The 16,025-nt window shown below is 42.6% G+C and overlaps 1 protein-coding gene across 10 annotated transcripts in view; it reads right to left on the bottom strand.

Annotated features, from left to right (window-relative positions):
* Positions 1 to 16,025, bottom strand: part of LOC120314980 (disks large homolog 2-like) — an 899,194-nt gene that overhangs the window by 557,713 nt on the left and 325,456 nt on the right. For 7 of the 10 annotated variants that reach the window (XM_039358594.1, XM_039358591.1, XM_039358601.1 and 4 more), the window contains one exon: positions 6,707 to 6,766. The exons of the other annotated variants lie outside the window; for them this stretch is intronic. In XM_039358594.1, coding sequence (XP_039214528.1) covers positions 6,707 to 6,766 — 60 coding nt within the window. The remainder of the gene's footprint in view (positions 1 to 6,706; positions 6,767 to 16,025) is intronic. 10 annotated transcript variants of the gene reach the window in all.

A 16,025-nucleotide genomic window follows, 5' to 3' on the forward strand; every position in this document is an offset into this window, starting at 1 on the left:
AGCTAACGGAATTTAGGCAAGTAGAAGAAAAAAAACTGCAGCTCAGGGTTGAACTGTGGGGTCCCTGCTGCACTCTGAGGTTGGTTGTTTCCTGGCAGACATTTTGTTACCCAACTAGGTTACATCATCAGTGCTAGTAAAGCCAGTAGTGAACAGAGAATTTTTTGTGCAGTCCTTAAAGGACAATAGTGAAGGGGATCAGCATCAAAGAGAAATTGACCCAAGATCTTGTGTTTAACAACATGGTGTATTTTATTAGTGGGCACAGGAATACAGATCGCTTCTGCAATAAATATTACTGTATAATTGGGGATATATATGCAAAACTAAAAAAAGGCAATTAAGAGTAAGATTAAGCATCTTATCACAGCCAATAAACTTTTCAATTGCTTTTGCTCTGCATGGCAAACATTTTTAATCATCTTAACGTAAAGCACTAAATAACACCAAGAGGACTGGTTGCTTCTTATAACCAAGCTAGGAACATTTTTTTTTCCAGAGTCTTCCCAATCCTAGTGTTGTCCTCTAAACCTGTGATGGAGTAGTGAGAAGGTGGATGGAGATGATCAGGCTGAGCCTGAAGGAGAGATCAAGTGTCCTCAGTCTTGAGTTCCTTCTGCCCCCAAGACATTTAAGCCCAGCCCATCTTGAATTCCATGGATTCTTATCTACTGCCAATTTGTCTTGACCATTAGTAGTTCAGATTCTTATAGAGAGCTAGCATGGAATAAACTTGTACTCTAATGCAGAAGTCCCCAACCTTTTGGGCACCAGGAACCAGTTACACGGAGAGAGGTTTTTCTGTGGACCGCAGGGGGTGTGGTTTTGTGTGCTGCCTGCATTCTGCGGATGGGGCTTTGCGTGTTTGGTGTGGCATTCCGCGGCCTGGTACCGTTCCATGGACCAGGGGTTGGGGACCCCTGCTCTAATGAACAACCTCTGTTTCTGATTTTGTGTGCCTGATAGTTAATTTTCAGGAGAGATTGAGAGACAACTCAGGCTGGATTATGTGTGAGAGAAAGAAGGTGAAGACATCTCCTCCCTAATAGTTCACAGAATATATGGTAGGTGTAGAAAGTAGAGTCTTATCCAAATCAACCAAGTGCTCTACCACGAGGGAAGCTGTGTAAGAAGACTATTTAGCTGAGCACACTGCAGCAACCCTGAGCATCAGGAAAAGGAAGTAGATCATCTACACAACATCCTTCCAACAAAATGGATACCTACACAACTTTATCAAAAAGCGCCTTATCACTCAACCCAATACAGCACAAACAACACAAGCGGTGAAAAGGATAATGCTGCATACATCAAAAAAAATCTCAGAAGCAACCAAAGATTATTAGAATCACATGGCATCGCTCTAGCACAGTGGTTCTCAACCTATGGGTCGCGACCCCATTTGGGGTTGATCGACCATTTTTCGGGGATCGCCAAAGGCAGCGATCCGCCATTTTCTCCCCTCTGGGGGTGGCGCTGCGCATGCGCACCACGCATGGGGCACCGTGCATGCGCACCGCGCCATGCATGCGCATGGCGTTTGTGTGACGGGGGTCGCCGTCACACAAACGTTGAGAACCGTTGCTCTAGCACAAAATCCAACTGAAGCCCTCCAAAACATCTTAAGCAAACCAAAATATCCAGGAGACACAGAAGAAAAAACAGGAGTCATCTATAATGTACAATGTAAAGATTGCAAAGGCAATATGTAGGACAAAGAGGCAGGAGAACAGCAGAGCACTTCCATGGGCATCAATACACAGACAGAAGACATGATGAAAACTCTTTAATTACATAGCATATGGAATTGACTTGATCATAGTTTTAACTGGGAAACTGTGAGCATTCTAGATCAGAGGTCCCCAACCTTTTGGGCACCAGGGACCAGTTCCGTGGAGAAAGGTTTTTCCGTGGGCTGGAGAGTCCGTGGTTTTGTGTGCTGCCTGCATCCCACGGATGGGGCTTTGCTTGTTTGTGTGGACCGGTTGCTGGCATGCCACGGCCCAGGACCGGTCCACGGACTGGGGGTTGGGGACCCCTGTTCTAGATCAAGCCAAGTCCAAAAATGCTAGAGAATTCCTGGAGGCCTGGCGCTTAGACAAATAAGTTAGCAACAAGCACATAGAGATAAACAATATCTACATACTATTCAAAGACGACAACTAAAAAGCCAAAAAAAAAAAAACCCAAAGAACAAAACACCTCCTTATCAGCAATCAAGATTACCACCAAGATTAACACTAGATCAACAATCAAGAGGTAAAAAGATACACCAGTCAAGGAACTACCAACTCAGACAAACAATCAAACAGTAAACAACAGGGAACTATCAAGACCAGGGGTGGGGAACCTTGACTCTTTTATGATTTGTGGACTTCAGGAATTCTGGGAGTTGAAGTCCACAAGTCATAAAAGAGCCAAGGTTCCCCACCCCTGACCAAGACCATACCCACCACCTCTGGTAGGGCAAGCCACTTATATAGGAACAGACAGCAAACCCCACTCCTTTCTAGCACTGATGATGTTAATTAGTTGGGTAATGAAACATCCGCAAGGAAAAAAACCAACCTCAGAGAACATCAAGGACCCCATGGTAGAATCTTTAAGTCTGGCAAGATTTTTCTATAGGTATGAAACTCAGACTGGAAGAATTTCCATGTGCTATTCTTGGCTTTGGGGTCTGACAATACTATCCTGGCTCTCTGCGGAATCATTCTTTAGTAGAAAGGCAGGATATAAATTAAGAATTATGTTTATATGTGTGTATCACATGCTGTGCTGTTTTTCCAGGTTGACCTTAAATTGAAACCTGGCTGTGCAGAAGTCAAGAGTTCCAGCTTTTCGCCTGGGCTTCTCTTAGAATTGCTATTAGCAAACAGCGGCAGCTTTGTCTATAAGAAGACCATTTCTGATTTGCTTTCTGGTGAATCACTCTCTATTTACAGTCAGGTTGCAAGCACTCCTACTTATATCTCCAAAACAGCATGGATGATATACAAAGGGAATGCATCTGACTATTTGGGAAACCACAAGTCTGCAAAGGTTGTGTACCAAACACTTTGGGAGAGGGGGAAAAAAGGCAGAGATGGGAACACATGGTGTCTCAGATATGTCTGAACATAAACTCTAATGACCCTACCCAACATGGTAAAAAGTGAAGGATACTAGGAATAGCAATATCTGGAGGATTCCAACTCTTATGGTGGCTAGTAATAGCAGTGGTGGTTGTGTGGGTGTGTGTAGAAAAACAACTGATGGGAGACAGATTGGGAAGTGGTGTGATTAACTGATTAGAATATGCAGGAGCACTGCACCAGGCAACTTTCTGCTGCAATGTCTTTTTGTGTGTGATAATATACACAGCATGAAAAAAAGCCAACTGAATGTATGATCGAAGGAAAATAAAATAGAATAGAACAGAGCTGGAAGGGACCTTGGAGGTCGTCTAGTCCAGCCCTCTGCTCAAGCAGGAGAACCTATACCATCTCAAACAAGTGACTGTCTAGCTTCTTTTTAAAAATCTCCAGTGATGGAGCACCCACGATTTCTGGAGGCAAGATGTTCCACTGGTTAATTGTCCTCATTGTTAAGAAGTTTCTCTTTAATTCTAGGTTGCTTCTCTCTTTGATCAGTTTCCAACCATTGTTTCTTGTCCTTCCCTCTGGTGCTTCGGTGAATAATGTAACCCCCTCTTCTTTGTGGCAGTCCCTCAGATACTGGAATACTGCTATCATGTCTCCCTTATTTCTTCTTTTCTTTAGACTAGCCAAACCCAAGTCCTGCAGCCATTCTTCGTATGTTTTAGTCTCCAGGCCTTTGATCATCTTAGTTGCTCTTCTCTGATTTTTTTCCAAACTCTCAACATCTTTTTTGTGATATGGTGACCAAAACTGGCTGAGTATTCCAGGTATGGTCTTACTAGGGTTTTATAAAGTGGTACTAATACCTTGTGTAATCTTGATTCTATGCCTCTGTTTATGCAACCCAAGATTGTATTAGCTTTTTTGGCTGCTGCTGCACACTGCTGGCTCATAGTTAAGTGATCGTCCACCAGGACTCCAAGGTCCCTCTCACAGTTACTTTTTCTAAGCCAGGTCTCACCCAATCTGTATTTTTACCTTTGATTTTTCCTGCCTAAATGTAAAACTTTGCTTTTCTCCACATTGAAACTCATTTTGTTAGATAGGGCCCATTGTTTAAGTTTGTCAAGATTTTTTTGGATCCTGAGTTTGTCTTCTGGGGTGTTGGGTACTCCTGCCAGTTTGGTGTCATCTGCAAATTTGATGAGTTCCCCTTCTAGTCTTTCATCTAAGTCGTTGATGAAAATATTGAAGAGTACTGGTCCTAAGACGGAACCTTGTGGTACCCCACTGCTTTGGCATGATCTGTTTTTAACAAACCCGTGCTGGCTTCTAGTTATAACTTGGTTTGCTTCTAGTTATTCGCAGGTTTGTTTTTTTATTATCTTTTCTAGGATCTTCCCAGGTATTGATGTTAAACTGATTGGTCTATAGTTTCCTGGGTCCTTTTTTTTCCTTCCTTTCTTGAAGATAGGAACCACATCAGCCCTTTTCCAATCCTCAGGTACTTCCCCAATACTCCAGGATTTTTTGAAAGATATGATGCAATGGTTCTGAGATAACATCCTTCAGAACTCTGGAACGTAATCTGTCAGGCCCCGGTGATTTATATTCGTCAAGGTTGGATAGGTGTTTTCTTACCATTTTCTTGCTTATTTTAATTTTTGTTTCTAATTTGTATTTTGCTGTGGGGTATTTTTGGTACGTTGGGCTATAGTTTCTTTTTGTATGAAGACTGATGCAAAGTATGAGTTAAGCAGCTCTGCTTTCTCCCTATTGCCTATTTTTTCCTAGCCAACCTCTCTCTTTAGTGGACCTACAGTTTCCTTGACTTTTTTCTTGTTGTTAATATGTTGGAAGAAACTTGTTTTTATTATCCATGATTTTTGTCTTTGTTCATTCTGAGCCTTTGCTTTCCTGACTTCATCTTTGCATGTTCTGGCTGTCTGCTGATAATCGGCCTTAGTTATGTTCCCCTCTTTCCATTTTTTATATTTGTCCTTTTTGTCTTTCAGTTTGTCAGAGAGATCTTTGTGCAGCCATGCTGGTTTCTTCTTGAATTTCTTGTTTTTCTTTTTCAGTGGTATTGTGTTGGTCTGGGCTTTTATGATTGCATTTTTCAGAGTTTCCCATCCTTCTTGGGTTGTTTTCCCCTTTAGGGTTTTCATCCATGGGATCTTTCCTAGGTTCTCTCTGAGTTTGTTAAAGTCAGCTCTTTTGAAGTTCAAGACACTGGTTTTCTGTTGCTAGTGTTTGCATTATATTAAATTCCAGTATGATGTGGTCACTTTCGCCCAAGGTTCTGGCAACTTCAACTCTCTATATCACTTCCTCTCTATTAGTTAGAATTAAGTCCAGGATGGCTTTATGTCTAGTTCCCTCCTCCTTGTCACCTTTTGGATGACAAATTTGATTGATTAGAAATCTGTTTGATCTCCTGCTCACTGCAGAGTTTGTCTCCCAGTTGATATCTGGATAGTTGAAGTCTCCCATTACTACTGTGGTATGCTTTCTACATACATTTGTTAGCGGGTTGGCAAAGAGTTCATCTATTTCTTCTGTTCTTCTCCACCTTTAAGCATTAAATCAGATAATGTGCATAAATGGTTCAACCTCACTACACAAATTGGGCAAAATGAGGCCATCAAGGATCAGGTGTATAGGTAGTCCTTGACTTACGACCACAATTGAGCCCAAAATTTATGTTGCTAAGTGAGACATTTGTGTGAGTTTTGCCCTGTTTTATGACCTTTCATGCTACAATTGTTAGGTTAATCACTTGCAGTTGTAACCCAGCTGGCTTCCCCACTGACTTTGCTTGTCAGAAGGTTGCAAAAGGGGATCCCATAACCCTGGGACATAAATATGAATCAGTTGCCAAGTGGCTGAATTTTGATCACATGAACATGGGAACGCTGCTATGCTTATGTAGTGTGAAAAATGTCCACAAATCATTTCTGTCAGTGTCGTTGTAACTTCAAACGGTCATTAAATGAACTGTTGTAAGTCAAGGACTCCCTTGTATTGGCGGACCCAGAATATCTGCATGGTTGTCTGCTCTAAATATGTGGATCCACTCGTGAGAAGGGTTTGCAGATAATGAAGTGTTTTGTTCTGAAAGGATCACATAATTAATGCATCTGTAATGGCGCTGCAACCATGATCTGTCCAGAATCTTAAGAGCAGCAACGTCACACGCACGCACGCACACACGCACACACACACACACACACAAACACCGCAAATCTCAGAAATAAATGCACATCTCTAGAAAAACCTGCTCATTCTTGCTTTTGGTAAAAATAGAGTGGAAGAATTTGGGCTTACCATATGCCAGCAAGAAATACAAACAGAACTAAATATACAAATAATATTCTCAGTCTCATTACGATTGTCTGGCTGGTGCCGATGGAGGGAGGGGAAAGGGGAGTTGTGGGTTCTTGCATTGGGGAATTTTAATGTTGTAAGCCACCCAGAGTCACTGTGGTGAGTCAGAGGGGGACACAGAAATTTGTTCCATAAGTAAATTATCCACCCATCCACCCACTCCACATAGAGGGAGACACAGTTACATTGCAACAGAGACCTTCACAAGAAGAATGCCAAGGAACATTGAACAGACTTACTAGTGGAAGACAAACAATTTCAAAGACAGGGTGGCATGTAGCTACCTTGAAATAAACCACCTGAAAATAAAATGGAAACAATTTTTATGCAAGGTACAATCATGTCTCACCTGGTTTAATTTTAACATTTAGATTGAGAGGCAGAGTGTCAGACCCAGCCCAAGAATGTCATAGAACAGTGTTTCTCAACTTTCAATGGAAGGTTGAAAATATGTGGACTTCAACTCCCAGAATTCCATGGCTGGCTGGGGAATTCTGGGAATTGAAATCCACACGTCTTCAACTTGCCGAGGTTGAGAAACACTGACATAGAACAATCCATCCAACATTTGGTTGTTTATCTGCTCACACCCAATAGACAGAATCTTGCCAGACTAAACCCTTGTGGCCAGTGGTGAACAACTGATTCTCTGTGTGGACACCACTTCCGGAAGTCCATTCTGGGCCTGGGCCTCTGAGGCCCAGAACAGACTTCCGGAAGCAGCGTCCACGCACTTCGAGCAGGCCGTTCTGGGCTTGGGAGGCCTCCTCCGGGCCTCTGAGACCCAGAATGGACTTCTGGAAACAGCATCCATGTACTTTGGGCAGGCCATTCTGAACCTGGGAGGCCTCCTCCGGGCCTCTGAGGCCCAGAACTGGCTTCCAGAAGCAGCATCCATGCACTTCCGGAAGGCCTTGTGAAAAAGGGATAGGGCTTCAGTGGGCGCCATCCAGTTGTGGGATTCAACCGGTTCACTAAACTCAACAAAAAATTAGCTACCGGTTCTACCAAACTGGTGCAAATTGGCTGAATCCCACCCCTGCTTATGATTCCCAGTCTAACGAATATAATCTGGGAGATTCTAGGAAGTGGCTATCCTGACTCGCTTCCTCTGCTTCCTATCTAGCCCTAGCTTTTGCTCCTCTTGTCTCACCCCCAACCCCTTCCCTTGAAATGTGCTTTCTCCATCCTGGAAAACTTCACTGTAGCCCATCACATCACTTCCTTCTTCATGTGCACAGTCCATCACATAGAGAGTTAGAGGAAGAGAAGGGGAACTGGGTGGGTAGAGAGATAAGGACTGAGACTGAAATTGAGATTATGATATACATAAAATTAGGAATGGCAGAACGATTAATTGGTCAGGCGCCTGATGCTGCAAGTAAGCCTGTCTGATTTCTTGGAATCAGTGCTTTTCAAAACAATAGAATGGAATGGAATGGAGTAGACTGGAGTGGAATGGAATGGAGGAATGGAATGGAATGGAGTGGAGTGGAATGGAGTAGAATGGAGTGGAGTGGAATGGAGGAATGGAATGGAATGGAGTGGAATGGAGTAGAATGGAGTGGAGTGGAATGGAGGAATGGAATGGAATGGAGTAGAGTGGAGTGGAGTGGAATGGAGTAGAATGGAGTGGAGTGGAATGGAGGAATGGAATGGAGTGGAGTGGAGTGGAGTGGAAGAATGGACTAGACTAGACTAGACTAGACTAGACTAGACTAGACTAGACTAGACTAGACTAGAACAGAACAGAGGTGTCACTGCCGGCCCATGGGCTGGTTGCATCATGCAGAGGCGGCACCCACCCCAGCTCCAACAATGCAAAAAAAGTTGCAATATGTCATGACACATCCCATGACACAGCGAGTTTGACACCCATGGAATAGAAGATGGGGATAGGATAGGATAAGATAGGACTGGACACACAAGGAATTTGTCTTTGTTTCCTATTTTGGAATGTGACAAAATATCCCTCTAGCGTAAATGAATAATAGTGAAGCCATACAATGGTCATCTCAGCCACTTGGAGCAAACAGGCAAAACTTGGCAAACTATATTTTCTCTCACATCAGAAGGACTTGCTACGCACAGTTCAGGGAACCGAATACTATCTGGACATCAAAAAAAAAAAAAGTTTGCAAACCCTGGAGAATCAGAGCAGCATGAGTGTTGCTTATGTTTTATCAGGCTTTCAGTTTTGAAAACAAGACTCCGTATAAAGTTGAGGACTTCTTCTAATAGTAGCACAGTTAAAAATATCTTGCCATGAATCACTGCGCGAAAGGTCTTCTTAGTTCTCCTCTGGCTTTTGCAACAGTAAGCCTGAATTAACAGGGTTTGAAAGCTCAGAAGGAAGAACTGCTTTGGCACATTAACAGTCTAACTGCTGTGCTTTTCTTCTAATAATAGAGTTTTGATTGCTCTACTGAGAAAACACAAATAGCCCTTATTCATTCTGCTTGGGCTCAATATGAGACACCCAACAATTGGCAGACAAGAAAAAAGAAAAAAAGCTCAGAATCTTGAACAATTCCTATATTTTTCCACCCAAATTCATCCATCAGTTGCTTAGTTATCTAGCCTTCTTAGGAACAGCTGATGGTTGGATGGCAACTTCACTGCAGATACTATCCCTAATGCAAATTGTGTCAGTCCTCCGAAGCCAAGAAAGATACAGAGAGTTATTTCTAAGCAGTGTCCTTTATTGTCCTCACCTGTACAAAGAAATCTCGCCAAACTCAAGCAACGACTTGCATCATGAAAGATATACTCTGAGTATTGCTAGGAAGGAGCCTGGAGAGGCTCGGTGGCCTAGAGGTGAAGACGCTTGCCTCCCACTCAGAAAGTTGAGAGTTCAACAAAGAGGGCACAAAGAGAAAATATCTGCTGCGAACTCTGCATAGGTGTCAGGAAGGGCAGCCAGCCAGTAAATGCTCAGCTCCATCCAGTCACCCCGACTCCCTCCGGAATAAAGGGATTAAAGGATCATAAAAGCAAAACAAAACAAAAAAACACTAGGAAGGAGCCTGCTTAACTCTCTTTCTCCCAATGAAACTATCTAAACTTCACTGTCTCTTGGACCTCTGGAATGCAACCCCTCCCTTCTGGGAATCCAGGCTACTTTCTACCACACTTTGATTATCAGTTGTCTCTGGAATGCGTGCAAGCTGCCTTTCCTCTCCATCAGACCAGGTACATTCTCTAGGCATCCCTAGAATGCGGGCTAAGTTTGTGAAGTTTCAACAAACCATCGAAGGACTTCTTATATAAAAGAAACCACTTTAGAACCATAATTCTTGGCTACCTTTCACACCTACTCTCCCTGTGTCTTGCTTCCGAATAAACTTCACTCCTGCTTCAAAAATAACTGTCCTGGATTCTTTCAAACCCAGCTTGGAACAGACCTAGATTTTCTTCTACAGATAGTCCTCGACTCACAACCACAATTGAGCCCAACATTTCCATTGCTAAGCAAGGCAGTTGTTAAGTGAGTTTTGCCCCGCTTTATGACCTTTCCTGCCACAGTTGCTAAGCAAATCACTGCAGTTGTTAAATTAGTCACACGGTTGTTAAATGAACCTGGCTTCCCCCATTGACTTTGCTTGTCAGACGTTGGCTGAGAAGGTAACAAATGGTGATCAAATGACCCTAGGACAGTGCAACTGCCACAAGTACATGCCAGTTGCCAAGCATTCAAATTTTGATCGTGTGACCACGGGGATGCTTCAACAGTTGTGTGAAAAATGGTCATAAGTCACTTTTCCCAGTGCTGTTGTAACTTTGGAGAGTCACTAAATGAATGGCTGGATGCTGAAGACCACCTGTAACAGTTCTACGTATCTTCATTTTATATGTACATGTTTCCAAAATTCCCGCAGTTTGACAACTGTCCAGGTAGTGCTTGGCAGGATCAGGAAACCAACCTCCAACATTTAAGCTTCAAGACTGACTTTCAAGCAAAACCCCCAAAAGCAAGAAACTATCTGGTTGAAGGTTGGAGACTTGCTTCGGTGACATCCTCAATCTATTTCTCAAACAAATAAAGAGCTATCACAAAGAAGGGGGAGGGTTGACCTATTCTCCAAAGCACCTGAAGGCAGGACAGGAAGCAAAGGAGAGAAACTGACCTAGGAGAGAAGCAATCTAGAACTAAAGAGAGATTTCCTAACAGTGAGAGAAATTAACCAGTGGAACCACCTGCCTCCAGATGTTGTGGGTGCTCCATCACTGTAGGCTTTCAAAAAAAAAAGTCCGGACAACCATTTGTTTGAACTGCTATAGGATCTCCTGCTTGAGCAGAGGATTGGACTAGAAGACCTCCAAGGTCCCTTCCAACTCTATTATTCTATGTCAGTGGTGGCGAACCTATGGCACGGGTGCCAGAGGTGGCACGCAGAGCCCTCTCTGTGGGCACGCACGCCGTCGCCCCAGTCCTAGGCCTTCAGCTGGGTTTTATAAAGCCTTTTCGCTTTAGGCCTCTGCCGCCGTGTGCAAAAAAAAAAAGAGGTTCAATCAATCAGTCAATTTCAACTTCTTGTGGGGGAAAAAACAAGATCTCGCAAGGTTGGAATTGATTGATTGAACTTTTTAGTCCCACCCAATCTGCCGTTACCATCGCAGCCACGCTCACCCATGGGCCACACCCAGCCAATGGGCCACACCTACCCAGCACCCAACGATACATAAGTGGGTTTTGGGTTGCAGTTTGGGCACTCGGTTTCTAAAAGTTTCACCATCAATGTTCTATGTTCTCTCGGGGTCTACTGCTACCTCCCTCCTGATCTTAGGTGGGGTGATACTAATTGCATAAGCGACTGTACGCTTATGCAATAACGTCTGTTGCCCTGCCTGCTAGTAGTTATAGTTGGAAAGTCTCCTTCTACTATTGTTACAAACTGCTTACTCCCTCTCTAGCTCAACCAAATGCTTCTCCATCTGCTCCTGGCTAAGTCTCACCCATTTCAAATTGATTAATTCCAAAGAAAGTAAAATCCTTTTTAAGTAAAACTTAATTCTTGATGCCCTCGTGGACTTTTTCTCCCATCCAAAATCCAACCAGACCAATTCTTCTTAGCTTCCAAGCCCAGGTAAGTCCTTCAGGGAAGATTAATCATGAAAAAAAAAAACCTGGAAGGCTATGAAAATTAAATGCATTCCATATAGCTAATGGCCCAAGTGAATAATGGTTCTCTTTTCATCCTACCATTAGGTTACAATGGGCCCTATCCAACAAAATGAATTTTCATGTGGAGAAAAGCAAAGTTTTACATTTAGGCAGGAAAGATCAAAGGTTTAAGTACAGATTAGGCCAGACCTGGTTCAAAAAAAAGCAACTGTGAGAGGGACCTTGGAGTCCTAGTGGACAATCACTTGACTATGAACCAGCAGTGTGCAGCAGCAGCCAAAAAAGCTAATACAATCCTGGGTTGTATAAACAGAGGCATAGAATCAAGCTCACACGAGGTATTAGTACCGCTTTTAAAAAAAAACCTAGTAAGACCACACCTGGAATACTGCAGGTCACCATACTACAAAAAAGATGTTGAGACCTTGGAAAAAGTGCAAAGAAGAGCAACTAAGATGATCAAAGGCCTGGAGACTAAAACATATGAAGAATGGCTGCAGGAGTGGGGTTTGGCTAGTCTAAAGAAAAGAAGAAATAGGGGTGACATGATAGCAGTATTCCAGTATTTGAGGGGCTACCACAAAGAAGAGGCATCAGGCTATTCTCCAAAACACCAGAGGGCAGGACAAGAAACAATGGTTGGAAACTGACCAAGGAGAGAAGCAACCAGGAATTGAGGAGAAACTTCCTAACTGTGAGGACAATTGACTAGTGGAACAGCTGGCCTTCAGAAATCGTGGGTGCTCCATCACTGGAGATTTTAAAGAAAGGACTGGGCAGCCACTTGTCTGAAATGAGCAGGGGGCTGGACTAGAAGACCTCTAAAGTCCCTTCCAGCTCTATTCTATTCTATTCAATGGGATGACATCACCCTAATATTTGGCGTAAGACCACATGGTGTGGGCTCCTTGATGCTGTCTGTACTTGTTTGTTTTCTTGTAAACATTTCATTACCAGACTAAGTAATCTCATCAGTGCACTTAGTTCCTCCTTATCTACCTTCCCTAATCTTTTAGACAGCATTCGTGACTTTTGTCCACCCTGCACTGATGATGTTATCTAGTTGGGTAATGAATCATCTGCAAAAAAACAACCCAGCTCAGACAGCACCAAGGACCCCACGGTTTAATCCTGAGCGACAAATATTACTGATATTTCTTGATGTTTCATTTGTTTCTTGTAGATGCCATTACCTGTAGCACTAGGATCTGATTTCTGACTGTACTATGAGACCAGGAGAAGCTGCCATAACTAAGGATGAAGCAGGGTGGATAAAACTCAAGAATCTCATCTTTAAAAAATCCCTTAGGGAAGGTAGATAAGAAGGAACTAAGTCAGGCGTAGGCAACCATGGCTCTTTTATGACTCGTGGACTTCAACTCCCAGAATTCCTGAGCTATGCTGGAATTCTGGGAGTTGAAGTCCACAAGTCATAAAAGAGCCAAGGTTGCCTACCCCTAAACTAAGTCGTTAAGGAAACAAAGAAAACATGTCACCTGAAACAAACAAAAGACATTAGGCATGAGCACATGGGAAATTCCTCCCCAAATCCCATCAACAGCTACCAGACCTGTCAATCAGCAAGGCAAGGCTAGCTGCCAGTCTTGTGAATCAACAGAGCAAGGACTTGGGGGGGGGGGGTATAAAAGAGGACCAAAATTCTGTCCATTTTTTGAGTCATCTTTGGATCTTCAAAACAGATGAAGAACAGAATAACAGAATTGGAAGAGACCTTAGAGGTCTTCTAGTCCTACTCAGGCAGGAGACCTATACCATTTCAGACAAATGGTTGTCCAATCTCTTCTTCAAAACCTCCAACTTCTGGAGGCAAACCATTCCACTGATTAATTGTTCTAACTGTCATGAAGTTTCTCCTTAGTTCTAGGTTGCTTCTCTCCTTGGTTGGTTTCCATCCATTGCTTCTTGTCCTGCCTTCAGGTGTTTTGGAGAATAGCTTGACCCCCCACTTCTTTGTGGTTCTAAACTTGGTGGCCTCCAAAATTAGATTAGACTCTGGCTAGTGTTGCCAACCTAGATGAGAAGGACATGGATTACTTTAAACTTCACTGGGTCTTCTAGAGCAGTGGTTCTCAACCTGTGGGTCGGGACCCCATTTGGGGTCGAACGACCATTTCACGGGGGTCGCCAAACAACGCAGTCCGCCATTTTTTTTCCCTTTTCCTTAGCTGTGCTACTCCCTTTTATTCTATTGGCTTTTGAAAGCCAATAGAATAGACTCTCTTGAATAGAGTCTAATTCTATTGGCTTTCAAAAGCCAGTAGGAATTGTCCAGGCTGTCTCTGCCCTGCTGAGTCCGCCGAAAGTCCCATTCTGCAAACGGTGCTGCACCCGTTGAGTAGTCCTCGACTTACGACCGGTTGAGTAGTCCTCAACTTATGACCGGTTGTGGGTCGCGGCATTAAAAAGGTTGAGAACCACTGTTCTAGAGCCAGTTGTGCCTCAGTGTTTGGTTGAAAGTGATTTGAGTGTGGCTCTTTTTCACAGCTGTGAATGTCAGGGAACCAAACTGATATTCATCCCATGCGCAACAAACTTTCCATCTTCCTCTCAAGGACCCTTGTTGCAAAATTCCACCTCAAAACGCCTCTCTGTCCACCATTCTATCTACACCCCCATTATTTCTCAAAATTACATGTTGGGCTATGTGAAGGAAAATGTTTATTGAAATTTATTTTGATTCCACCAGTATTGTTATAGAGCACTTAAATTCAGCAAAACACACTTAATGTTCCCTGCTCCTCCTCCTCTTTCCTCCACCTATTTGAGTTCAAATGGATGGGCAAGAGGGCTTGGGTTACGAAATTCCTATGAAAGGCAAGTCACTTCACGTTACAAGGGCATGATGAATAATGCACCAGCTGCAGCTTTTAGTTCTGACTGCCGCAGATTTCCTGGGACACAAAATAAATCAACGTACTCAAGCAGATTGCAACACAGAACGGACAACAGCAGTGAACTGTACTAGCATTCTTACACAGCACACGTTTGAGCATTTTGGATCCTTTGCTCAGTAATGTGATTTCCAACTGTTTGTTCCTCTTTAATTCAGCCTTTTAGATCCTTAACTAAGTATATGTGATTTCCAACTGTTTGTTCCCCTTTAATTTACCCCATTTGCAAGCTAAGAGGAAAGAACAAAATTCCTTTGAGAATTCTTTCATTTACTTTTTAAAAAAAACATACACCTATAAAAGCATAAAGAATGCTTTAATTCCATGCTTTGTGTCCATGCGCTGATCAAATGATCTAGAACAGGAGTAACAGAATAACAGAGTTGGAAGGGACCTTGGAGATCTTCTAGTCCAACCCCCTGCTTAGGCAGCAAACCCTACACCATTTTAGACAAAGGCTTGTCCAATCTCTTCTTACAAATCTCCAGTGTTGGAGCACCCAGAACTTCTGAAGGCAACTTGTTCCATTGATTTATTGTTCTCACTGTCAGGAAATTTCTCCTTAGTTCTATCAAGTACTGAAATGACTTTCTGATTTTCTGTCTTGTTTTGGTTTTCAACCATTGAAAACTTTACTTATATAGGTATTTTTAAAGTTCTTAATTAGTCTTTCCTGAGATGTATTGAGTAACAATGAACCTTGACTGCTATTTTCAAATTGCCTGGTTATATACTTTAATTAGTTTTATATTGTTTTGTTAGTTGCTTTATAATGTTTCTTGCCTGCTTTAGGACTCATAGAATAGAATAGAATAGAATAGAATAGAATAGAATAGAATAGAATAGAATAGAATAGGGAATAGAATAGAATAGAAAAGAGCTGGAAGGGACCTTGGAAGTCAGATAGATAGATAGATAGATAGATAGATAGATAGATAGATAGATAGATAGATAGATAGATAGATAGATAGATAGATGATGCTGTTGTTTAAATCTTTTTTCCCCAATAATAAATAGTGAATCTGAAGAATCTCCTAGGTGTTCCCCCCCCCTTGATTCTGTCTATCTTCTGTAATTGCTCTGACAACAATTGCAACATGTCCACTTGACTGTAGTTTATCTGCTGTACTTTTTACACAGCTCTCTTTTTCAGTGATTGGAATAGTTCTTAACTATGGGGTGGCCTAGAAGCCTGTTGTTTTTTCCCTCATTTAAGACAGATTGATATTGAAGCTAGATTAAAGACAGCGGTTGCAAACAGAGCTGACATGACTAACAGCCTCCCCTGAGAATTGAAGGATCCTTCATTGGCTGCAGGGTTTAAGGCTACACCACTGCAATATTTAAATGTTTTATTGTCCTGTCATGGGTTAAAGAAGATAGAAAGAATACAGCTGGAAGAGACCAGAATCCAGTTTCACACATGCAACTGAACCTAGATGTACAATACCTATCCAGACCTGGCTGACCGGCCATACGCAGTGTGTGGTCCTCAATGGAACTGCGTCTACATGGAGGGAA

The sequence above is a fragment of the Crotalus tigris genome, unplaced genomic scaffold (genome assembly GCF_016545835.1).
Source record: "Crotalus tigris isolate CLP2741 ecotype Arizona unplaced genomic scaffold, ASM1654583v1 scf7180000019031.1477733, whole genome shotgun sequence".
In the NCBI taxonomy this organism is placed as follows: domain Eukaryota; kingdom Metazoa; phylum Chordata; class Lepidosauria; order Squamata; family Viperidae; genus Crotalus; species Crotalus tigris.